At 45.2% G+C, this 22184-nt stretch overlaps 1 protein-coding gene across 8 annotated transcripts in view; it reads right to left on the bottom strand.

The window, feature by feature from the left end:
* KCNMA1 (potassium calcium-activated channel subfamily M alpha 1) overlaps positions 1–22184 on the bottom strand; it is a 701659-nt gene that overhangs the window by 181528 nt on the left and 497947 nt on the right. For all 8 annotated transcript variants that reach the window (XM_063102675.1, XM_063102667.1, XM_063102668.1 and 5 more), the window contains 5 exons: positions 20033–20143; positions 16592–16697; positions 14788–14870; positions 11036–11105; positions 5181–5336 (listed from right to left, as the gene is read on the bottom strand). In XM_063102675.1, the coding sequence (XP_062958745.1) occupies positions 5181–5336; positions 11036–11105; positions 14788–14870; positions 16592–16697; positions 20033–20143 (526 nt within the window). The remainder of the gene's footprint in view (positions 1–5180; positions 5337–11035; positions 11106–14787; positions 14871–16591; positions 16698–20032; positions 20144–22184) is intronic.

Here is a 22184-nt window from a genome sequence, read left to right as displayed (position 1 = left end):
GTTTGCAGAGCCTGGGATTTCTCAGCCTCCATAACCACATGAGCCAATTCCTTATAATCTCTCTCTCTCTCTCTCTCTCTCTCTGTTATGTATGTATGTAATTGGTACTGTTTCTCTAGAGAACCCTAATATACTTGCTTTCTCCCAGAAGCCACCTACCTGAGTCACTGCCAGCCCTTCAGATCTACTTGGTTAGACTCCAGTTAGTTTCACCCCCTGAATACAGCAGTGTATAACATCAATCCCTTCTTGGGAGCCTAGTTCATTCCTTACCCTGACTCAGCCCAGCCTTAGCTAACCCATCACCTATCTCAGTGCAGTGACCTCTTGCTCTTGCAGAGGTGGCTAGAGAGAAAGGTAAACAATGCCCACAGGATGGGACCCTGCAAACATGTGCCCACACATTCCAGTCAGAACAGAAGTTTCCTGAAGCATATTAGTGCCTCCTAGCCATAAGGATGCCAGTGTGGTTAGCACACTGCCTAGAATATGGTAAGTGACCGGGGAATCTCTATTGACTCAATGGTTTCCATAAAATGAACTACACAAAACTAAGACTTATGCTAAGATGATGGCACTAGCTAAGGTTTCCTCTTATCATTTATTATATTTCCTCTTAATATTCAAGGATAAATCTGGAACTAGTCTGCTTGGGTTTGAACACCTGAGTTTGTAGATTCCAAGCTACATGTCCTCATGCATTTTGTTGAACTTCTCTTAAACTGCAGTGTCTGCCACTGTAAATTGAAGATGATGATAGTGACAAGTCTTAGTAGGGACATTGTGAGAATTAAATGAGATAATGCATAGAAAGCACTTAGTATAGGGCTTAGCCCATAGTTAGACTCAGTATATTTCAGCTAATATTAAAGTTTCTTGATTTGTATTACCAGCTCCTAAACCAGATTGTTTTTATAAGTGCATACATACAAACACACATAAATATAAACAAAACTAGAGGTATTAAAATGATTCCCTCTGCTATAATCAGAGCTAGGACTATGCACGGTGGAAAGTTGATCTCAATACAACGACAGCCGTAATGAACAAATGGTTCATGTGTCCAGCCGTGTCCACGTCAGCAGGACACAATCTGAACAACATGTGCCTAACTTCCCCAGTGCTTCCTCATTCAGAAATAGAAAATGTAATAGAGGAGGCTGTGTTGTGATCGACGGCAAGTAACATTCCACCCGCAAACTCCAAATCTTGTGGAACAGGGGGAAAAGCCAAAAAACATGTCACATATATTCTCCATTCTCTGAACTGATTTATTCAACACAGAAATAATTATAAAGTGCATACCATGTTACAAGTTGTGTGTGTGTGTGTGTTTATGTGTAAAATGATAGATCAGCAGAGTTAAAATGGTTGGCAATTCCGAGAACTACTAAAATGTGCTAAATTGAAAGTCTCAATGTAGACTGAAAAACAATTTTAAGAGTTGATCGCCCTCTAAACACACACACACAATCTACCATGTCCAGGACAGGTAGTCCTAGTAAGAAAAACAGCACAATTCACAAAGATGGCAGGTCAAGACCCAACTTGAAACCCCTACATGCTTAAGAGAAAGTTAAGAAAACATAGTAAGACACAAAAACAAAATTTAAAAAAATCAGTGGATCTTAAATTACATCCAAGTAGGGAACCCAAGTAGAGAGTTGAGTGTGGCCACTTTCCCTGGAATTAGGCAATACAGGCTAAATAAGTTCATTGTCTTGGTTTTCACAAAAGACAACTGGGAAATTCTCACTGGAACCTGACAGGCCAGTGGCAGGAGATCAGATATCGGTAAATGAACTGGATGTTCCAGACCTGGCTGATAATGTAGATGTAGATAATTCACAGGCACCAGGACATTTGCCTGCACTCCTTAAAGGGACCCAAGGGTTATAACAAGACCCTATTGCACAGAATGATTAACCTGTCATTAACGTCAGCTATTGAACTGGAGGACCCCGGGGTTGCCAACCTGAGCCTCTTTTCTAAAGATACTGGTTATAAGTTAACATGGACTTGTTAAATTCCAGCATACCAGAAACTGTACAGGGCATGCCCTGAAGTTTAAAAGGAGTAAATTAAGGACAAACAGCCAGGAAAAAAAAAAAAAAATCTTTATCACTAGATAGCAAACTTAAGGAACTCATTACTTCCAAAATACAAATAGGTTCCCCAAAAGTTTAGATCAACAGAGATAATATATCCAAATGAAAGCTACGTTTTCAGGGGCATTGACTTGGGACCCTAGAGTTAGGATATTTGAGAGTGACATCCATGGGAGGATAAATAAGTGCTCCCCCGTACATCTTGGTACGTCTAGGCTGGGCCTCTTTTGTAATTCCTATTTGCCAGCAGTCCCTCTCTCTTTTGTTGAGCTTTGTCACCTTCAATTCCAGCCTTGGCTTTTTAGTCTCATGCATAATAGAAAGCCCAGTGGACAGGCACTCTGCTTCTGCCTGTGATATATAGTCACTGCTCCAGTCTTGTCTCTCTTTCTTCCTCTTTGAGCAGGGATAGAGCACAATGAATTCAGCAGAACCAAGAAACAGACACCACCTGCCCAGGGCAAGGGAGACGGTGAGCTCACACTTCACTTTTGGCTTCCAGAAACGCTAAGTGCTTCCAAAGGATCAAGCGCTGCCAAAGCTTCATCCCTTTTCCCACCATCTTAATACAACTGCCTGTCCCCATGGAAATGCTGATGAATTCTCCACCATACAATAGGGGATCATTGGGGAAGGAAGCAATTTCTGTAGACAGTAATCCATTTATAGTTTTCCTTCTCCACCTGCCCCACCCCAAATAAACAAGTGAGGGCTTTGTGGTCCGTGGAATGGAAGATAATATATAAAACATGCCAAGGAGAGCATCATTCTGGTGTTGCATAATGGTATGGTTGGAGCATAGGTCCCTATAGATAACAACACAGAATGGGAAGCACATGAATAAGCCTGGTCCTATTTTAAGTGGAAAAAAATATATAAGAAGGAAAGACTTATTTCCAGGCCATGCACCTTAGCGAATTCCAACATAAAGAGCACCTTAGTGTCAAAAGGCCATATTCAGAGAGTTACTTCTAAACATGGGGAGTTGGCCCTGGACAGAAATCACATTGTAACATAGCCCCGGGAGGGAAATGTGTTTTCAGTTACACCAGGGCGGGGTCCAGCCTTTCCCACAGGCTCTTCCTAAGCAGGAACGTGGCAGTGGGATTAGCTGAGCTGGAGGGGATGTCATTGACTTGCGAAGTGAGGCACATCAGGGTCCCGAAGAAAGCCGGGCAGGAGCCCTCCCTGCCAGTAATAACACTGAAGAATCAGCGTCACATCCATTTTATTAATTTGCTTGACAGGCAGCTCTAGTTACCATGCAGGATCCACAAAATCAAAGCAGACGCATGTCAAGTGGCCCCATCTGTGGTGGGGCCCTGCCGAGGCCCATGTCCCATCAACACAAGGAAGCAGAGCCCAGCTTGTTAGACCACGTGCGTGGTCCTGTGGGCAATCCCCCACTGGAAGAAAACCACCAGAGCCTGGTTGAAAGCGCCAGAAGAGTTCTTTGGGTGACAGTCCTTCATCCTGGGTCTGGGCTCCTTGTGTTGAATGTAAGAGCCCTGGGAGACACATGGCTACATCTGGCTTTGGGGGCTCGTCTCTAAACACAGCCACACAGACCTCCCGGCCACCTCCATTTTGCCTGCATTTGGTTCCATCCACACAGCACAAGAGCAGCCTGGATTTAAAAAGTCGTTTAAAGAAATGCAATGTCCTTATTTATAAGCTGGAACTGAGCTCACCGTTCTATTGAGCTGAGGTCTTTGGCACATAATAAGCACAGGAGAAGGATTTTTCATATCAAGGTATCATTTGCTAGAGGACTGCTAAGCAATTAAAGGGGCTCCAAAACAATGTGTTCTTTTGAGTAGAGCAATATTAACTATGAGCTAAATAATGTCAATTAGGCGGGTACAAGGATAAGGACCTAAAACACTTCTGCTCTAGGTAACACATCTCATAGTGCCCCTGGTGAGCACTAACACACCTGCATCCTCAGGCTTCCCACCCATCCCTCGCCTGTCACCAAGGCCATTTCCTCGACTCCACTGAAGAACTTGGCAGTGGATACAGCAGCCACAGCAGCAAAAGGCTGGATGCTTCACACCGTTGCTTTCAGAGCTTCTGACCCCCTTTGCAGAACCTCCTGGTGACCCACTAATTTCCCACCTTGACCACTACTAATTCTGTTGGTTATATAACAGGAAGAAGAATGTAGGCCCAGATCCAGAGCTAATTGCCAGCAATGCCAAATCAGAAAAACCCAAACTAGAGAGGTTTGCCACCTTGACTGCCCAGGCTAAGAAAAATCCCAGACTAAGGACTGGAATTACTGTTATCCCACACTCTAGAAGCTCTCTTGGTAGGGGCTTGCACCCTCTTATTCAATACCCTGGAAACACACTCCTGGCCTGACCTGGCCTGTGAGGACACAGCTGGTCCCTTCTCTCCTTGCCTGAGTTGGTCCAGCAGGCCATGGCTACTTTGGGGACTCTGGGGTGGCTGCCTAGTCAGCTCTTTGGGGTGCTGGCCGACAAGGAGATGAACATATCCAGATTGCCTGTCTCATGGTGTCAAGGGCCCTGCTGCTGAGGACTCAGTTCCTCATTTCACTCTCCATTCAAATAACCATGGCATGTCAGCCCTGCTGGCCTCCTTGATTGTGCAGAAATAAATAAATGAATGATGTTGTTGGGGTTTGGGCTTCAGCACAAACACATGGTCCGCATTTATGCACACAGTGAGAGGTCCACCAGCCACTTGATATAAAAGAGCAAAATGATAATTCTTTTCTTTAGGCGCTCTGGTGCCATATGGAATGTATATAAATCATATTTTTGTTTTAACGGCAGAGGCTTTGTTGATAGATAAACATGTGGTTTATCTAAAAAAGAGAGGATTGTGCTTTGAACTATCATTTAATGGCCATGGATGTGCCAAATAAAAATAAAAACATAATTTTGAAAGAAGCTGGCCTTGTGCCCAAATCCGTAACAAGGAATTTCTCCTTAACCAAAGTTGTTAAAGCCCGTCGATCTGTTTTGAGTTTAAGCTGTGCTCTCTACTCAACCCCACGACAAATGGAATCCCGGGCTAATGTGCTCTAATAAGACGAGACATTACCTTTATGAATGACCTCATGGAGAAGAGGTTGGCAAGCATGGTGGACAGGCCTTGAGCCAGGCAGCTCTGGGCTATGAAGCCCAACTTCAGCTCTGCGAGGCAGATTGCATCATCCCCCTCTTTCCAATTCCAGCTTGGGATGTTTAGCAGATGGGCCTGCAGAAACAAAGACAGGTATGAGACCTCGCTTTGCTAGCTGTTCAACTGCTTTAAATCTCTCCCGGGAAATGCAGCATTACCCAGCCACTTGGGGTCATCCAGACTCATCCTTTCTTTCCTTGCCTGGGTCTGGGGTTTTGTGCTTTACTTGACTCTTCCGTCCATCAGACTTCAGACTCTCTGGAACATTCTGCACCTACCAAGCCCAAGTCCTTCCCTCCAGTTTGTCACTTAGCCAGCTAGAGCCCAGAGGGAATTTCCTCTTGTGACAGAAACATTGGCCCATGTTACTAGAACGGCTGCCCGGGTTGTTCATAAACCGGCTCCGTAAATAGACCGTAAGATTGACAAATGCCTGTACATTTTCGATTTCTTTTTTCCCTGTCTTCCTACTACTCCAGCTCAGTGAGTCCCAAACTCTTGAGCAGGTGTCAGAGTCACCTTAGGGTTTGTAAAAACAGAGATTGTTGCCCTCCTGCCCAAGTTTCTGATTAAGTAAATCTGGGGATGAGGCTGAAGAATTTGCATTTTTTAACTTGTTGGAAGTGATACTGGTGCCACCGATCTGGGGACGACGCTTTGAGAACCACCACTCTAAATCATCAGGTAAATCACAATATACACGTTTTATAATCTCTTGCAGATGGACTGGTCCTACTCCACAGCTAGGTCAGGCCCTGTGACAGGGGCCCAGAGGCATGCTCATCCCGTTAGTTTTCGGTGGCATGAAGCAGAGAGTTGTAGATAATACACTGAATGAAAGAATCAAAATTCAAAAAGTTCTCTGGAGTTGGAAAAAAAACCATCAAAAAACCAAACAGAAGAGATTTATAAGGCCTAAAGTCAAATGCAACATTTAGGTTCAAAAAGATCAATTATATAAATTCAAAATAGGAAGACGTAAGTTGGCAGCAGACCTAACACAAGGCAAAATTTAAGAGTGAGGGTAACCAAAAACCTCAAATAGAGGCCGACTGTGTGACACATGACAGAGAAAGCCAGTGTGTGCTTGTTAGAAATGGTCTCCAGATCAAGGAACATGACCATTTCGTTCTGCTGTAAACTGGTCGGATTAGTTCCACAGTACTTGATCCAGTTTTAACAGTTGGATTTAAAGAGGGAAAATGATTAATTGAATGACTTCTAGAGAAAAATGACAAAGAGGGGATAAGTGTTCTGGTAAAGGTCTTTTGAGAGACAGCTAAGAGAGCCAGCAACGTCCGGCCTGAAGAAAGACCACATTTTAATGGAGACAGGATGGTTACATCTGAATACCTCAGGTGCTGCTGCATCGAAGATCAGCAGGAGCCAGAATTAGGACTATATAATTAGGTATACATTACAAGAAAACAGTTCTTTGGCTTGTTTTATAAAGGAACTTTCTAGGAATGTAATCTGTCTAATAAATGGAAAGACTACCTCAAAAAATACCAGGTCTTTGTCCCTAAAACTCACTAAGTATTTCTCCAAGTCTGTAGACAGAACTCCTGCTTTCCATGGGAGGTTGAATCAGAGAGCTCTTCAATGTCCCTGATAATACCAGCATTCCATGACCCTGAAATTATTATTTCATTCTACTATCAGCAAACACAAGGAACACCAAAGGAGAGGCTTCCCTTCACTTTTGGGACAATTTACAAAAGTTGTACTGGAAGGACGGAAAACTCTGCAGCAGAAACAGAGCAAGTCCATGAACTTTGCTTTCATTAATACCACTCTTGTGAAATTCCTTCTTGAAAAATCTACTCTGTGACAATCTTGTGAGTCCTAAGCCAGCAGTGGTGACTCCTGGGAGAGAGGAGTTATCCTCCCTGATGACAGCATGGTTAAAATCGTCCCGTGTGTGGGCCACAATGGATGGCAATTTCTGTTGAGCTGAGTATCAGAGGACGTTCCTCACATTGTATACCCAACTCCAGTAACTAATCCTACCCTTTATCCCACTTCTCTTGCTTCTCTTCACTGGCTTAAGAAGGCCACTTCAGAAGGACATCCTTAAGAAGGAAGTCCCTGGCATCACAGAAAATACACCCATTTAATTGGAGACATATTCGCGGCGACATAATCTGAGAAGAATGAGGAGACGTGAAACCCAAGTAATGATCAAGTAAATCATCAGGTGTGAAAGGAGATCAGGGTGCTGGAAACTCTAGAGAGACACCAGATAACCTTCATGGCACCTTCACACTAACAAGCAAAACCTTTTCAATAAAGTCTCTCACAGTCCATGTGCCAATCAAGGCCCAGGTGTTTAAGCCTCGGGTCCCTCATGTCCCCATCTGGTCTGAGTTATTTAGACATATTTTACAAGAAAGTCAAGTTTGTGCTATGGCTCAGGTTTCCGTGGCCTTCTATTATTTGGTCATCTCATCCTATCCTCTCACAGGGCAGGGAGTGAAAGTGGTGCACCAGGGGCTGGAACTCGATGTGCACGAAACAAAGTGAGGACACTGACCCAGGAACTCACATTCTTTGCTTCTGTCAACTGTGTCCTTTCTCATTTGAGGGAATTTGGGTCTGCTGGAAAATGCCAGTGTTCCAGGAGTCTAGAGGCAAATCCTCTCTAATTTGGAGGCTATAAGGAGCAGGTACAGTAGGACCAGATCCTCCCTCCATGTTTGCTGCTGGGCCACTCCTCATCTCACGGAGAGGGAACATGAAAATAGGCTGTCCCAGGAAGACAGGAGAGAGGATTCCAGTCCCACTTTCATCTCTACTACACATACAACTTTGGGGAAGCCACCATGTGGGACAAAGAAGGCCATTAGAAGGGACCCCCCAAGCGTAGGGGTTTATAGTGAGAAAGCTCAAAGGATTTGCATCTGCATTGGGCCATTGGGACTTGGCTTCCAGGTCAGAAAAAAAAGGCCTCTTTTACTAGAGTCTGCTGAAAAAATTAAAAATCCATTAATAGGTAAATCAGCAGAAGTGACACTTTTCCGAGATGTCATAAACCATTCTTTCCTTGAAGAGCTTAAAACCATTTGCACTCCAATCAGAAGGTTCCATGCACCCTCTTTCTCCTGCATCCAGAGATGGCCAGACCGGAAGAGTCTCTCTCCATGAATTCTAACAATATTAACTAGGTCCACTTTGGAGAGCATCAGTCCTTCTATAATGCTACTCCCAGGAATCTCAGTTTGGTTCCATGAGCTGTGGCTCCATTTAAAGAGAAGGGGGCAGTTGGCAGCTCTGTCTCCTCGCTTGCTGGCTGCTGCCCACTGGAGTTGCTTGCTCTGTTGCAGAGCTTAGACCCCCGGGTCTGAAGTCACACTGGGATGTTAAAATGCACAGATGGTCCGATGAGGGCTAAATGAGATAATGGATGTCAAAGCTCCTTTAAAACCATAAAATTTGACACAAATGTTTGCAATTATTATGATGACAAACTCAGGGCCAGTTTTACTTGGAGAGAAGCAGTTTCCCTACGTCCCTCTAGGCCCTAGGACATCACCATCGTAGGGGATTGAAATTCTTTCTATTTTAAGCCTGGTGTCCAGATATGGAATCAACTATCCCTTCAGATATGCTCACAGGGACATAAGTGTACACGCATATACTGGGTTCTTTCCTGAAAGCAAATCTTAATGGGCGGAGATTTCTGGGCATCTAGGACGGGAGCAGAGAGAGTGCCAAGAGAGGAAGAAAAGAAAATATTGAAAGAGAAGAGGAAGAAAAACATGTTGAAAGGGTAGGAGGAAGCATCTTAGAAAACAGAGCAAAACTGCAAAGCAAGGTGAAGGATGTCCATTTGGAATTCCAGGAGGAATGTCATGACAAACAATGACGAGGAAAATGCCCTGTGTCAACGTCACTCTATTCCTTGTGTCCTTACTAACCTATGGGGATCTGTAAGCAATTTTGCCAAACCCTGAAATCCAAATAGATGGAGATGGTTCTAAACAAAATGTGCTTTAAGCATATAATCATGGGTTGGCTGATAGTTTCCTCATTGTTTCTGAACACCAACAATGCCGAGGTTTACCAAAGTCATGCGGGTTGCTATGATCATGTGATTACTGCCCAGGTACTGTCTGGCTCTGAGGCCGGCTGAGCTACTCTGAGTTTGACAAGAACCACACAACTGAAATCCTCCTTAATTTCTTGAAGATGCTGCATCAGCACTCACTGGAAGGAGAAAAAAAGGAACTGACATCCTTTTCTAAACATGCAGCATTAATTTTCCTGTTCAATCTAAATTCAGCCAAAAATCTAAACAACAGCTTAAAGCACACCCACACTAAATGAAATTTCAAATCACAAATGAAAGAGGGAGCCTTCATTGCCGCAGGAGCTGTCACCAGCCACAATAAAATCCGCCTCCACCTACAGGGGCTGCCATCGCAAACTTCTCCAGATTGATACCTGTGAGTCACCAACATCTTCACTTAAAACTCTGCAGTGTCCTTGGATTTTCCAGACACAAACAGGAGAATGTGACCTTGAGTGCCCACCACCAAACCCACTGGCTGGAGAGTAGCACGTCTGCAGCGGAGCCACCTGCCAAGGGCTGGGCAATGGTCGGCAGTGGGCAGCAGTTCCGAGCAGTGGGCCAGTCTCTGACAGCAGGCTCCACTCAACGATGGCCTCGGAAGGGCCTCCCCCCAGCAAAATGGGCTGGCACTTGCCAGCAATTAAGAAATAATGGCGTGGCGCTGGTGCATTTGGCAGAATCAGGTTTTCTCTGGGTCACCTGACTGCCTATTTCGTAGGGAATATGGCCTATGAGATGGGGCACACTCTCAGTCATAACCCAGCAGGGAGTTGTTCTGTTCAGACAGGACACCTGGCTCCAGGTACTGAGCAGGCTCCGGTTTCTGAACTTCATTAAGGAGATGACTGGTACCATATCAAACAGAAAAAGTTGCCACCTTCCCTCCCCCAAAGCTGTTTTCTTGGGAGCTTACTGACTGGTCGAATGAAGGAACATCGCCTCTGAATGACACTGAACTCTGGTTTACTTAAAAGTAATCACAGAGAAACAACACAGACTCCGACATTTGTTTTCTTTCCAGTCAATCCCCCATTGTAAGCCGTAACACTAGGAAAATCCCTTTATGTTTAATCTCTGGGTAGCCTACTATTTTCCTGATTTCAACTCTGCAAATCCTTGTCCTGAGCTTAAGAATGTGTTGCACATTCTCTGCCCAGTGTACATTATGCTCTTTCAAGTTCACCTGGCCTCAGGGAGAGAACTCATACCACTTGCCTGGGGCACTCTCAACACCTTAACTGCTAAATCCCTGAGGGCACAAAGTAGGACTTCTCCTTCACTTATATCCCTCTGGTATCAGGTAGAGTGTTAATCACATAGTAGGTATTCAATAAGTATCAAATGAAGAAATGACTGCAGCACATAAAAATGGAAGTTGTTGGAATTTAGGTATGGATGGGATCTAAGAATGCATCAACTTTTTCTGAACCTAAGCATTCAACAGATGCTTCCTGAATGAATGAATCAGAGCATGAGGAAGTTACCTTCCAGTTAACAGCTGCAAACAAGTTGTTTGGACTGAAGAAATGTCCCAGGGAGATTTGTAACCTCTTCACCCAGGCTTTTGAGTTGTACCAATGTAGATGTGCATGCACACATGTGCACGCGAGTGTGTGTGTGTGTGTGAGGCCATGTAGTGAGGGAGAAGAGACTGGACCCATGCATGTGTCTTCAGGCCTGGAAAAGGCTCTCATGGTCCTACCTTGTTGTGATACTGCAGCATCTGAGTGATGATTCTTATCTTCGGATGGTAGTTCTTTATGGAGATTACCCTGAAAAAGAAAGAACCGAAGGTGAGGCAGGGTCTGCCTTACCCATGGAGTCTGACGGGAAGATTAATTACACTATTTCCAAATGGGCGCAGGAGGGGCCAGCAGCCAGGGCCATCCAGAAAGGCTGCAGGCACTGAGCCAAGTTAAACTGTTTTCCCACCACCATATTTCTTGGTACTATGAAAAAGAAATCACACAAAATGATTACATTATGTATTGTTGAATATACTAATTATCCTGATTTGAGCATCACATATTGCACACGGGTATTGATATTCAATGCAGTACCCCACAGGCATGTACAATTATGTTTCAATAAATTAAATAATAATAATAAATTAAAATATGCAGAAGAAAAAAAAAAAGAAGGAAAGAAATCACAAAACGGCCACAGTCTATCTCCTGAGCATTAAAAAAGCGAGGGACCTTGTGCTGCCTTGGTGATGGTATGTGTGCATATGTGAAAAGGGGGTGGAGGTTCCGGAGTGGGGGTCACAGGCTCACTGCCTATGTAGTCATCTAAAGCAAGCTGAAATCACTTGCTTTCCAGAGGTCTGCAATCTCCCACACCCCAGGGACCAGCCTAGAAACAATCTGCTCCAAGTCCAATTGCCCAAGTTAACAACTTGAGACAACAATGGCAAATCAAACAAGCAGCGTGACAAATGGTTCTAACTGTCACACACATTCTTGGCCACTCTCACAAAAATGATTTCTAAGTCGAACTCTTAGGGTGAGATCAAGGACTCAGCCTTCCATAGCTAATGGAGCCTAAACAAAGATGGGAACACGCGTTAAAAAGAAGTTCCAAGGTCTCAAAGAAGTCTCGATCTGGTGGAAACCACCCCCAATCACCCTCAGTCCATTCTCAGTACTAACCACTGAGCCCCCACCCCCTCCCCTTAAAAGTGCTCCCATGTCAATCACTGTGCAACAGGGAAGGGCACGGAAACACCTGGGCTCCAGTTGCAGCTGTTGGACTAATGAACTGGGTGACCTTCAGGAAGTCTCTGGGCTCTCTGTTCCTGTTTCCTCATCTGGACACTGGGGGCAACAGTACCTGCGTTATTTACTTCACAGGCTTGGTATGAGCAGCAAATGCGAGACCAGATGTGAAAATGCTTTGAAATCATTAAAAGCTCTCTCCACATGTAAGTTATGGTTTTTGTCATTACTGACTCTGTCAGAGGTGACATTGTACATTTCCTCCTGTGACCAGGAAGGCTCAAGAATGGAATTCCACGGAAAGGCCCACCTCCTAGGCCTAATCAGGAATGCAAAGGCATTTGTTATGACCACCCCCACCAACTTCCCACCAGGCTGGTCCACTGCAGCCCTGCTTGTGCAGAGACAGAGAGAAGGCACCAGGGAGCAGCTTTATCTCAAGAGCTGCAACTTGTGAATTTAGGAAATGGATCATGCGAAAGCGTCTCCCTGCACAAATCCACTCTGGCTTTTTGCACTTGAAGGATTTCATTTTATTTTTGAAAAAGTATTGTGTTGGCCCGTGCTTATAACTCAAGGACTCTGAGCCTCTGTCAGCCTCTCAGTGCAGGTCACAGCATCAGCCAGTTTTCTGCATTAGCTCATTTCAAATGGATCTTTGACATTTTAATTTCAAAAGGGGCAGACTGGTCTCATTAAACTAAGGAGGAAGGAGGATTATACAAATAAGAGAAAGACAGAGCCCATTTTTAACCCTGAACTTCTCCCACTTCCTTTGGCTGCCTGGGCCTTAGTGTGGTCCTAGTTAGTCCGTGGCTTCATTACATTTCTGATACTACCTCTGTCCAGTAATATCTATGCCTTGGCATCCTGCCAATCATCCGGCACCTATATGTGTTCCTATTAACCCATTCACAGTCAGGGTTTAAATAAAATATGGCAATAAAGAAAAATGCCCATTTCAGAGCTATTACTACTTTCTATTATTCACTGAGGGGGTGGGAGGAACTGTGCCAGCCCCAAACTTTTCTGCGGGGTCAAAATGTTAAGCTTCATCTTTTTTGGTTTTTCCCTTTAAATTTTGAAGAGTTCCTTAAAGGCTATATATATTTTTATCATTTCAAATGACAGAAAAATGTGTGAAAGGATAGAAATCCTACTTATTTCAAAGGAAGGAACAAGTGACACACCGTAAACTGAAGCTGGTGTAGTCACCTTCCAGCTGTGACTAGTTAGGGATGGGCCCCTTTGGGAAGTGGGTCCCCATGCCACCCTCTCTCTGCAGCCCACAAGCCCAGTGCTTACGATAGTTCATGCACAACCCCCTTAACATGACAGTTGTCAGCACACTGCAGAGAAAAGTGCGTGGAAAGAGAAGGCTGTCAGATGCTGCCTGCCAGACACAAGGACCAGATGCTTCGGGGAGCACTTGCTTATCTGATATGCACCGGAGGAATCCCCCACCTCACGGATGGGGAAAGCTTAGTCACCAGGGGCCACTGACAAGAAGTAAAGATGAAGGAGATGTGAGCCCTGTAATGACATAAAGCAACTTCCCAACCCTCAACCTCAGGTAAATTCCCAGGACAAAGTAAACAAAGCTGCAGAGAGAGGTGAAATCTGTCTGCGCCAAGCATGGCTGTTCGCAATTAGGCAAGAGATCCTGGGAATACCGTGGGAGTGAAATGTTTTCTCTTAGTTCATCTCCTCTCCAGAAGGTTCTCTGGATTATTCCCTCCCAGCTCTCTTAACTATTCTGCAATTTATGTTAGAGTAGAGACAAATTCCAAAAGGGCTTTAACTATTGGGAGCAAAATCGTCATTTCATAGTCACAGCATGTGACTGTGGGTTTATCTAAAGAGAAAAAATGGAATAATTTTTCTTCTGAAATGAGAAAAGAACAAGGTGTTGAAGTTGGTGCTTAGCCAAGCATGAGATGGGCCTAACCCATTTGCAGAACAGACACTGGGCTGTGTTTCCCATGGCTTCCTCCCCCTGCTAAATAGTCTGTTAAAAAAAGAGTGGGGGCTGGTAGTCAAACAGGTTTGAGAAATGCTCTGTAGAACATTATCTCGGATTCACATTAGTAGTAAAAGCACTGAGAAGGCTTTCAGTGAAGAACACAATCTAATTTGGGGAAACTGGTTGAAACAAGCTAGCTTCTCTGCGAGGTGATTCTAATCAACATGCCGCAGACACACTTGGAAAGCTCTCACAAGGGGTTCTCAACCCCTTCGCTATTGACATTTAGGGCAAGATAAGTCTCCTTTGCAGGGGGCTGTCCTGTGCATCGTAGGACATTTAGCAGCATCCCTGACCTCTACCCATCAATGCCACCAACACCGTCACTTAGTTATGATGGCCAAAAACATCTCTAGACACTGCAGATTGTCCCCTGGGGGGCGAAATTACTCCCAGTGAAAACATCTCAATCCACTTCCCCTTAGGGAACACGGTACCTTAACTGAGGTCAGCACCCATCCAAATCTCTTTCCTTTTCTAGCTCTATCTCAAGGGATCTCAAACCCCAGACCAGCCGTGAATCCCAGAGCTCCCACCTGCTATGGGTGAGCTGGCCATTGGTGGCGTCCTGGGCGCCTGGCCCTCCTCACCACCACAGCCTCGGCTCCCCCAGCCTATGCAGGTGGCAAGTTGAGGGGTGGCTTATGGGGGAAAGAAGGTTCCACAGAGATAGACCTCTGAAGAGGACCCACGTCCCCATCCCCGCTGAGTTACCTCATGATGTTGGAGGCATCTTCAGCGTCCGGGTCAGCGCAGTACTTGTTGGCAAGGATGAGGCACGCATCTGCTGACTCTATCTAAGACACCAAAAGGAAAAACCCAGAACACAAACATATAAAATAGCCAAGCTCAACTGCAGTCTCTCTCTGTTGACAGCTCTTGGGGAACCTGGTGCTTTGCAAGAAAGAAAAAAACAACGCTGAGAGATTATAGTTTTTGTCAAAAGTGCAGGTTGCAAGTTATTCTTATGGTATAAACATTTCGTCTTGTTGCCGTTGAAGGGTACAATGTGTACCTTGGTAATCACACTTTTCATTTGGCATAGTGGCTTACATGTAGGATTTCCAGACTTCTTCAAACAACAAGTAATTAAGCCCTTCAGTCCCCTCCCCACCTCCTTTCTCGACCATCTACCCCATCATCCTAATTTTTCCAGTTGGGAAATGGAGGTAGGTGGGCTAAACTCCTTCTCACAGGTGAGCAAGTTAACTGAGTAGCTGGGTATTCAGAAATTTAGATTTCGAAGTCCTTCATTATTTGTGGACTAAGAAGAGATCAGAGGTCTAAATCAGATAACATCTGGGTATTGTTTAGTATTCAATTAGCATTCAGATATTCAAAAGACAACAAATCTATTGTGTGAAATTATATGTTTCAGATGAACTCAAAATACAACCTATTGACTTGGCTAAACATGAGCCAAAAGGGATTTATTCCTTAGAGGGGACCATGAGTTTGATGTGCTAATAACTGCTTGCATTTAAATTAGGTCCACGAACAATAACTGTTTTTTCAACATTCTCATAAGATTTCACATCAGCCATCACTTGGGTCATATTTGGATAATATTAAGATTAACTGGACTATATAAGCATAAGAATTCTCATGCTGGCTCAGGTCTGCAGTCTGTCCTACTTGGTAGACCATTCCTGCATTTGGTTGGGGGGTGGGGCATGTTTTCCCCCACAGTATGTCACAGATTGTCTCTAAATTTCTTTAATAATGCAAAGAATTTCCCCAAATCCTTTTGGATTATTCATGTTTGCCTATTATATTATTTACAGAACTATGTGGTGACCAGAGTTAGCATTCAGACTTCAGTGGATTCACAATATTAATGTACACCAATCAGCGTGCAACTATTGAACACGCTTACAAAATTTACGTAAAATGAGTGAAGTGGGTGATGCCATTTGCCTGTGTCGCTTTCCCTTCTGAGCCTCAGGCATGCTTTATGAGAAGATTCTAATAGCAGGTTCTGGAGAGAAAGATCAGCCCATTACCAAGTGATGTCAGATACCTGTACATTTAGTTTTGCACCTTGAGTGTTTGGTGGGGGAAAAAAGGAAGCTCAAAATATTATGGCTTAGTAAAATTTTATATTATACTTTACCCTAATGTTTCCTTCAGATGTCAGTAATAGATGTCAGAGCTATGTTGAGTCCAACTTAAGTATTCAAGATAAAAATTACCTGATTATTGTGTTGTATTTAAGACTACTGAGTCTGTGCAACTGGTCTACTTCCTTTAGGAGTGGCTGATATTGAGGAAAACAGTAAAATAAGTTTCATGTTATGACCTGACAAAGTGTGGAATGCTTATAGGTGGTCCAGCAGGTGTCAGCAGCACAAGGTCCTGGGGCCAGAAGGCGGCTGATGTCAAGGTTGGTGCTATCTGATTTATCTCACTAGGGGCTTAGGAGATGACTCCTGGCCATCCTGGGAGCATGTCCCCTCCCCACAGAGTCAGACCACCCCCCAAGAGGGAATAAGAGCAGAAGTCAACTCTTCCTCCTTACCTTGACTCTTGCAAGATCATGTGGATTGAGGACTGAACCCTGATAAAATTCCACCTGAGTAAAATGCCGTTTGAACAGAGCTTCAAGCTCCAGGTTAGGTGAAATGCTGCATGGGGAGAAAAGAAACAGCCATTAATATAACGAGCTTGGGACTTCAGCCTCTGGCCTCTCTTCACTCTAATCTCCACAGTGAGACCTGGGGAAAGGTTTTGCACTTCTAAGTAGCTCCCTTTCTTGCCATAAATACAAGGCTCACACTCAAGAGAAGTAAAACCTCCACCCAACTGAAAACCAAAACCAGTATCGAGGTAAAACCAATCACAACAATTCCTTGAACTTGTTAAGACGAGTGAACAGATATGAAGTAGAGGGGGAGGGGAGGGAGAGGGGGGAAGAGGAACGTGTGAAGGGTCACGAAAATCAACTACAATGTATATTGAGAAGTTAAAATAAAATAAATAAATAAATATATATATATATGATTAAAAAAAATAAAAGAGGTTCGTGGCCTTTACAAAGTCTTAGGCCTATGAGGCGAAACGTCTTCAGCTGTGCTATGAATGGAGTCCCTGCTTTATGAACAGAGAAGCAGAGACCATGACGTCGCGGTGAGGGCTAATTTTATGTGTCAACTTGATCATGTCACAGGGTACCCAGCTTGAGTATGATTTCTGGGTGTGTCTGTGAGGGTGTTTTCAGATGAGATTAGTATATGAATCAGCAGGCTCAGTAAAGAGTGCTCCTCCACGTGAGTGGACATCGTCCAATTCTTTGAGGGCCTGAATAGAATGAAAAGGTAGAGGAAGGAGGAATTTGTCCCCTTCGCTTCTTGCCTGCCTGCTTCTGCGGGGACACCTATTTCTTTTTTCCTGCCTCTGGACTAGGATTTATGTCACTGTCTGCCCTGGTTTTCAGGCCTTTGGAGTCAAACTGATTACACCACCAGCTTTCCTGGGTCACCAGCTTTCCTGGGTCTCCAGCTTGTGATCGTGGGACATCTCAACCTCCACAATCAAGGGAGCCAACTCCTCATAATAAATCTCTCAAGAGATGGATAAAATCATATACATACAGATACGTCAATATCTTTATCTGTATCTCCCACCGATTCTGTTTCTCTGGAGAACCCTGACTAATACAATCAGGGATGAGCCAAAGGGTCCCCTAGCAGAGCCATCGTGCTATTTCTTCCATCAGGAGACTTTCCCCTGCTTCTCTGCCTCATGGACTTCTCATCCCCCAAGACTTAGATCAAAAAAGTCACCTCCGAGCAGCCACAGACAGACTTAATTTACTCTCAGTTCCATTCTTGACTCACACGTGTGTATACTACTCATCCCACCTCTTAGTGCTGAGCTGTACGGACACCTCTCTCACGGAGGACAAGGATTAAACGATCAATTGACCTATTTGTTCCTTTATTAATTCTGCACAGATAAAAAAAATACCCTGTACATGTACAATGCTAGGCACGGGGAGATGATATTTAGTTATAATCTACTATGTGGCAGGGACCGCTAAGTCAACATTGCCTAACATTTATTAAGTACTTAGTAATAATACTCATTGTTAATGTTTTTGAGCATTTACTTTGTGGCAGAGTTCTAAGCACTTGATAAGTATTAACTCATTTAAATCTCAAAACAACCCGATAGGAAGGTATGTTATTAACCCAAAACTCCGAGAAGTTAATTACCTGGGCCATCCACTATGAGTCTGACATTGACAGATGCTGGGGACACAAAGGTGAGTCCTGGCAACTGAAGCATTAGCAGCCAGATTGTTTATTCCAACTAAAGCAGTGGGTGAGAGAAAAGTGGCTGCCTGTGCGAACCTGACCAGCCTTCCAGGTCCATCACAAGGTACACCTTTCAGAGGCCTGCCCTGGCAACGCAAGCAGCCCTGGTCTCTCCCTGATAGAGCTGCCCGTGCAGTCCTGCCACCTGATTAAACTGACTTCACCATTCATTGATTAATACAGGATCAATGTTGTCCTCTAATTGTTGCACGTGTGCTCATTGTGAAATGCCGGACCAATGTAGGGGCAGAACCTGCCCCCTATACCTCTCTTGAGCCTTCCAAAATGCTCAGCAGAGGACTGGCCCCACAGCTGGTAATCAGCAGCTGAGCACTAAATAGGACCTGTGGGTGCGTGCTGCCGTGCCACCATGGCCTGGTTTGTCCTATCAGAGTGTGGAGAAGTCATTGCAGACAAGAAAAATGCTAGTGATGCAATATGGTGGCAAGTCAGAAGTTTGGCACTCTGTGAACAAATGCCAGCAGAAGGGGAAGCACAGAACGGGGGGCTTGTAGGAAGGCAATCTCGTAGGCCCTCAGAGCAGCACTGAGCCCTGGGTGGCCAACACTGTGCTGAGCCAACAGCAGCACATGAACTTCGTCCCGGCCCTTTACGACTGGGCCCCATGACAGCCCCATCTCCGTAAAAGAGGATGATGATGGTACCGCCGTGTCAACATGGTGGAGCCCCCCATCGCTCTCCATTCCTGTGGCAGACTACCTTTTACCTAAAGAGGGGACCAGGCAAAGCTCAAAACTGTAACACTGGAGGGCGGGGAGATACCTTGCTTTCCTTACCTGTAAAATGGTAAGGCCTACCTCCTGAGTTGATTGTGCAGCCTCAAATAGTTTATCTTTCATGATAGTAGCTAACGTTTATTGAGTACCTACTGTATGCCTGACTCGGCTCTGCACACCTTACATGGATTGCTTCATGTCATTCTCACAACAGCCCAGTGGGTAGAAACCATTATTATTTCCCCAAATTATGGATTTGGAAACTGAGGCTCAGGGAAGATAAGTAGCTTGCTTAACCAGTAAGTGGTTGAGTCAGGATTCAGACAGAGAGATCTTGAGTCCAAAAAATACACTTTTACTCTGTCTGTGGAATAAACGAGGGGTGATATGCACAGTGAGCAGCCTAGGGTCCCATGCTGGAGGTTCCTGGAAACAGCAGTTATTATTATTACCTTACTCTCTGCTTCCTCTTACGTTGTTACTATCCTCTTACGTGTCTTGCTTGGTCCCTATCCCACTCTTGCACTCCTAAAGCATCCACATCACAGAGCTAAGCATCGCACAGCAGACACTGTGGACACACCGGCATCACACAGGTCCAGACTGCTGAGGCGACAATGGAGATGATTAACTCCATCATCATTTCCTCCAGAGGGAAACTCAGATGTGGCCCCAGGATTGCCTCTGCCGAGGCAGGCTCTGTCCTCGTCATGAACTAGTGTGCTGTTGCCCTTTCCCCTGGTTCTGTGACGTCGTCCCCAACGAAGCCAGCAGGGATCATGGCTCACTCCAGTCTGCCCTGATCCCCAATCGCACCCCCATGACACCACTCCTACAGACACTCAGGGAGTCCCCCACAGGCTGCGTGATGAGGTGGAGCACCTGGGAACAGCAGGAGCCTCTTACTTGTGAAGAAAGACGATCTCCACATTGACATCGTCCCGGTCCTTGTGCAGAAAGTCTTTCAGGAAGTTGGAAACACTCTCCAGAGTGATGTGTCCACAGACCACAATGTGCCTGAACAGGAGAGTCCAGTTAGATCAGGCCAGGCCCGGCGGCATGAGCCCGCACCCCACCCCCTGCGAGGCTTAGGAAGCGCAGCAGCTGCAGGGAAGCATGCATCTCCTCCCACGGCCTCAGTGAGGGCCCAGCTCCCGGTCCCTGAGGGCTGTGAGGCGAAGCAGCGGTGCTGGCAGGTGCGCAGAGACTCCTAGACAGAGAAGGCATATGGCTTCTCACCTGAGGCTGCACAAAATCCTATTAAAAGCCCAACCATTTGGCCAAGTGGTTTTATGCATTTAACAATAAGTGACATTATGCTTGGGCTTAAATGCTGCATTATCAAGTCCCTTGCAGATTCATATCTCTCCCATTCTGCCCACAAAGCGTCCTCCCGGGAGATTTACTGTATGAGTCTTGGTTTATGACATAGAGCTTATCAGGTAATGAGATAACAAATCTTGCTGAAACGATGATTTTGTGTGTAAGAAAGCGGACTTTTATCAGGGTGGCTAATGCGCGGCTTGACACGTTATAGGCTCTGCTGGCCATAAGCAGTAAAAAGAAAATTTTGCATTTTTCCACCATAACTCCTCCGACAATGGGGGCATGTAACACTTTACAGTAAGTGAGCATTACTCAGGGCTAAATGGGGATGGGACGCCTATGGAATCGAAGATCATGCTGCCCGGCTGTGCATCCCCAAAGAGCCGCTTCCTCAGGATGCCTGGGACTTCCATGAGAGCCAAAGGAATTTACTTCAAGACGGGGAGAATCTGGGACAAAATGAGGGTGGGACTGCTCGCCTTGTTCTAGAGTGGTTTGGGCTTCTGCCTCTGGAGACAGTGGCTCACGCTGAGGAGATGATCTCCTCTTCCTGAACTGCTGAGACCAACAGTTCCTCCAACAGCTTTGGGCTCCTGGACCCATCTGGCTTTGGCACTGGGCTATACTGTGGCCACTCAGGAGTAAGAACTTTGATGCAAAAGCTAGCCCCAGGACCAAAAGCCAGGACTGAGTGTGGAGAAGAAACCACTGGCTTCCAGTGCAGAGTCTATGTGTAGCAAGGGGCTCAGCTCATGTCCCTGCACCCCTCAGGCTGGTAGTGACAGAGGCTGAATCTCCAGCTGCCTTTGAGACTTGGGCAGGTGGTGTACATGCAGCATGGTCACTTCTTGGGTAAAACTTAGAATGGCCAGTTCCCTTGCACTTCATAATTGCTCTGTGCGCACTCCAATAAGGCAGAAAGCTCACTGGCCAGAGGCAGCTCATAACAGGAGGAGTGATGACGGCTTAGGCAATGTTCCATTAGATGCCATTACGAGAGCCCGCCCTTCCGTTGTAATTTGGTGCTTGACTAAGTATGTGAGAATCATGCAGTAAACTCATTGGTGAAAGGATAATGATGCGGAACAAAGAGTAAATCAATAATATGCACAATGCAGTTAATAATATCACCATTATGGACTGTTATTGTTACGGTGGTGCACTGAGCGATCAGGCAAGCAGAGGCTATCGAGGGGAGGGGAGAGTGTCCATGGGCTGCTTCAGAAGGGACATCTTAACACGGTCACTGCGCTCTCTAGCCAGCATCTGCTAGGTTGAGTGAGGTCCCTTGGCCACCTGTCCAAATTTTATGCCCAAAGCCCACAGGACGACCCTCCTCGTTACTATAAGGCTGTAAAATACACAGTATATCAGAATACATGACATACATAGAGCATTTGGATTATATATGTTTTTATCATATCATGTCTTAAAATGTTTCTTGTGGCACATGCGCATTTACATGGACAAAATAGGCTGCAAATGAATTTGCATGTTCTGAATAAGCTTTCTGATTCTGAATTTGCCAAGGGTGTTCAAAGTGACCCAGTGACTGGGAAACAGGATTCTCCTCCTGACCTCACCTCCCCACCAATGACTGTGGGGCTCCTTGGTGGCATTCGAATGCTTTCTGTCTACAGACTTCCAAGGTGAAGAACAAGGTCAACATGAATCCAACGGGTGGGTATCCCCACAGGAAAGCTATGTGGTTGGAGCTGTTCCTGTGGTTGGG

Source organism: Cynocephalus volans, chromosome 7 (assembly GCF_027409185.1).
Source record: "Cynocephalus volans isolate mCynVol1 chromosome 7, mCynVol1.pri, whole genome shotgun sequence".
Lineage (NCBI taxonomy): Eukaryota > Metazoa > Chordata > Mammalia > Dermoptera > Cynocephalidae > Cynocephalus > Cynocephalus volans.
The sequence above is the reverse complement of the archived record's forward strand: the minus strand, read 5'-3'. Positions and strand labels throughout refer to the sequence as shown.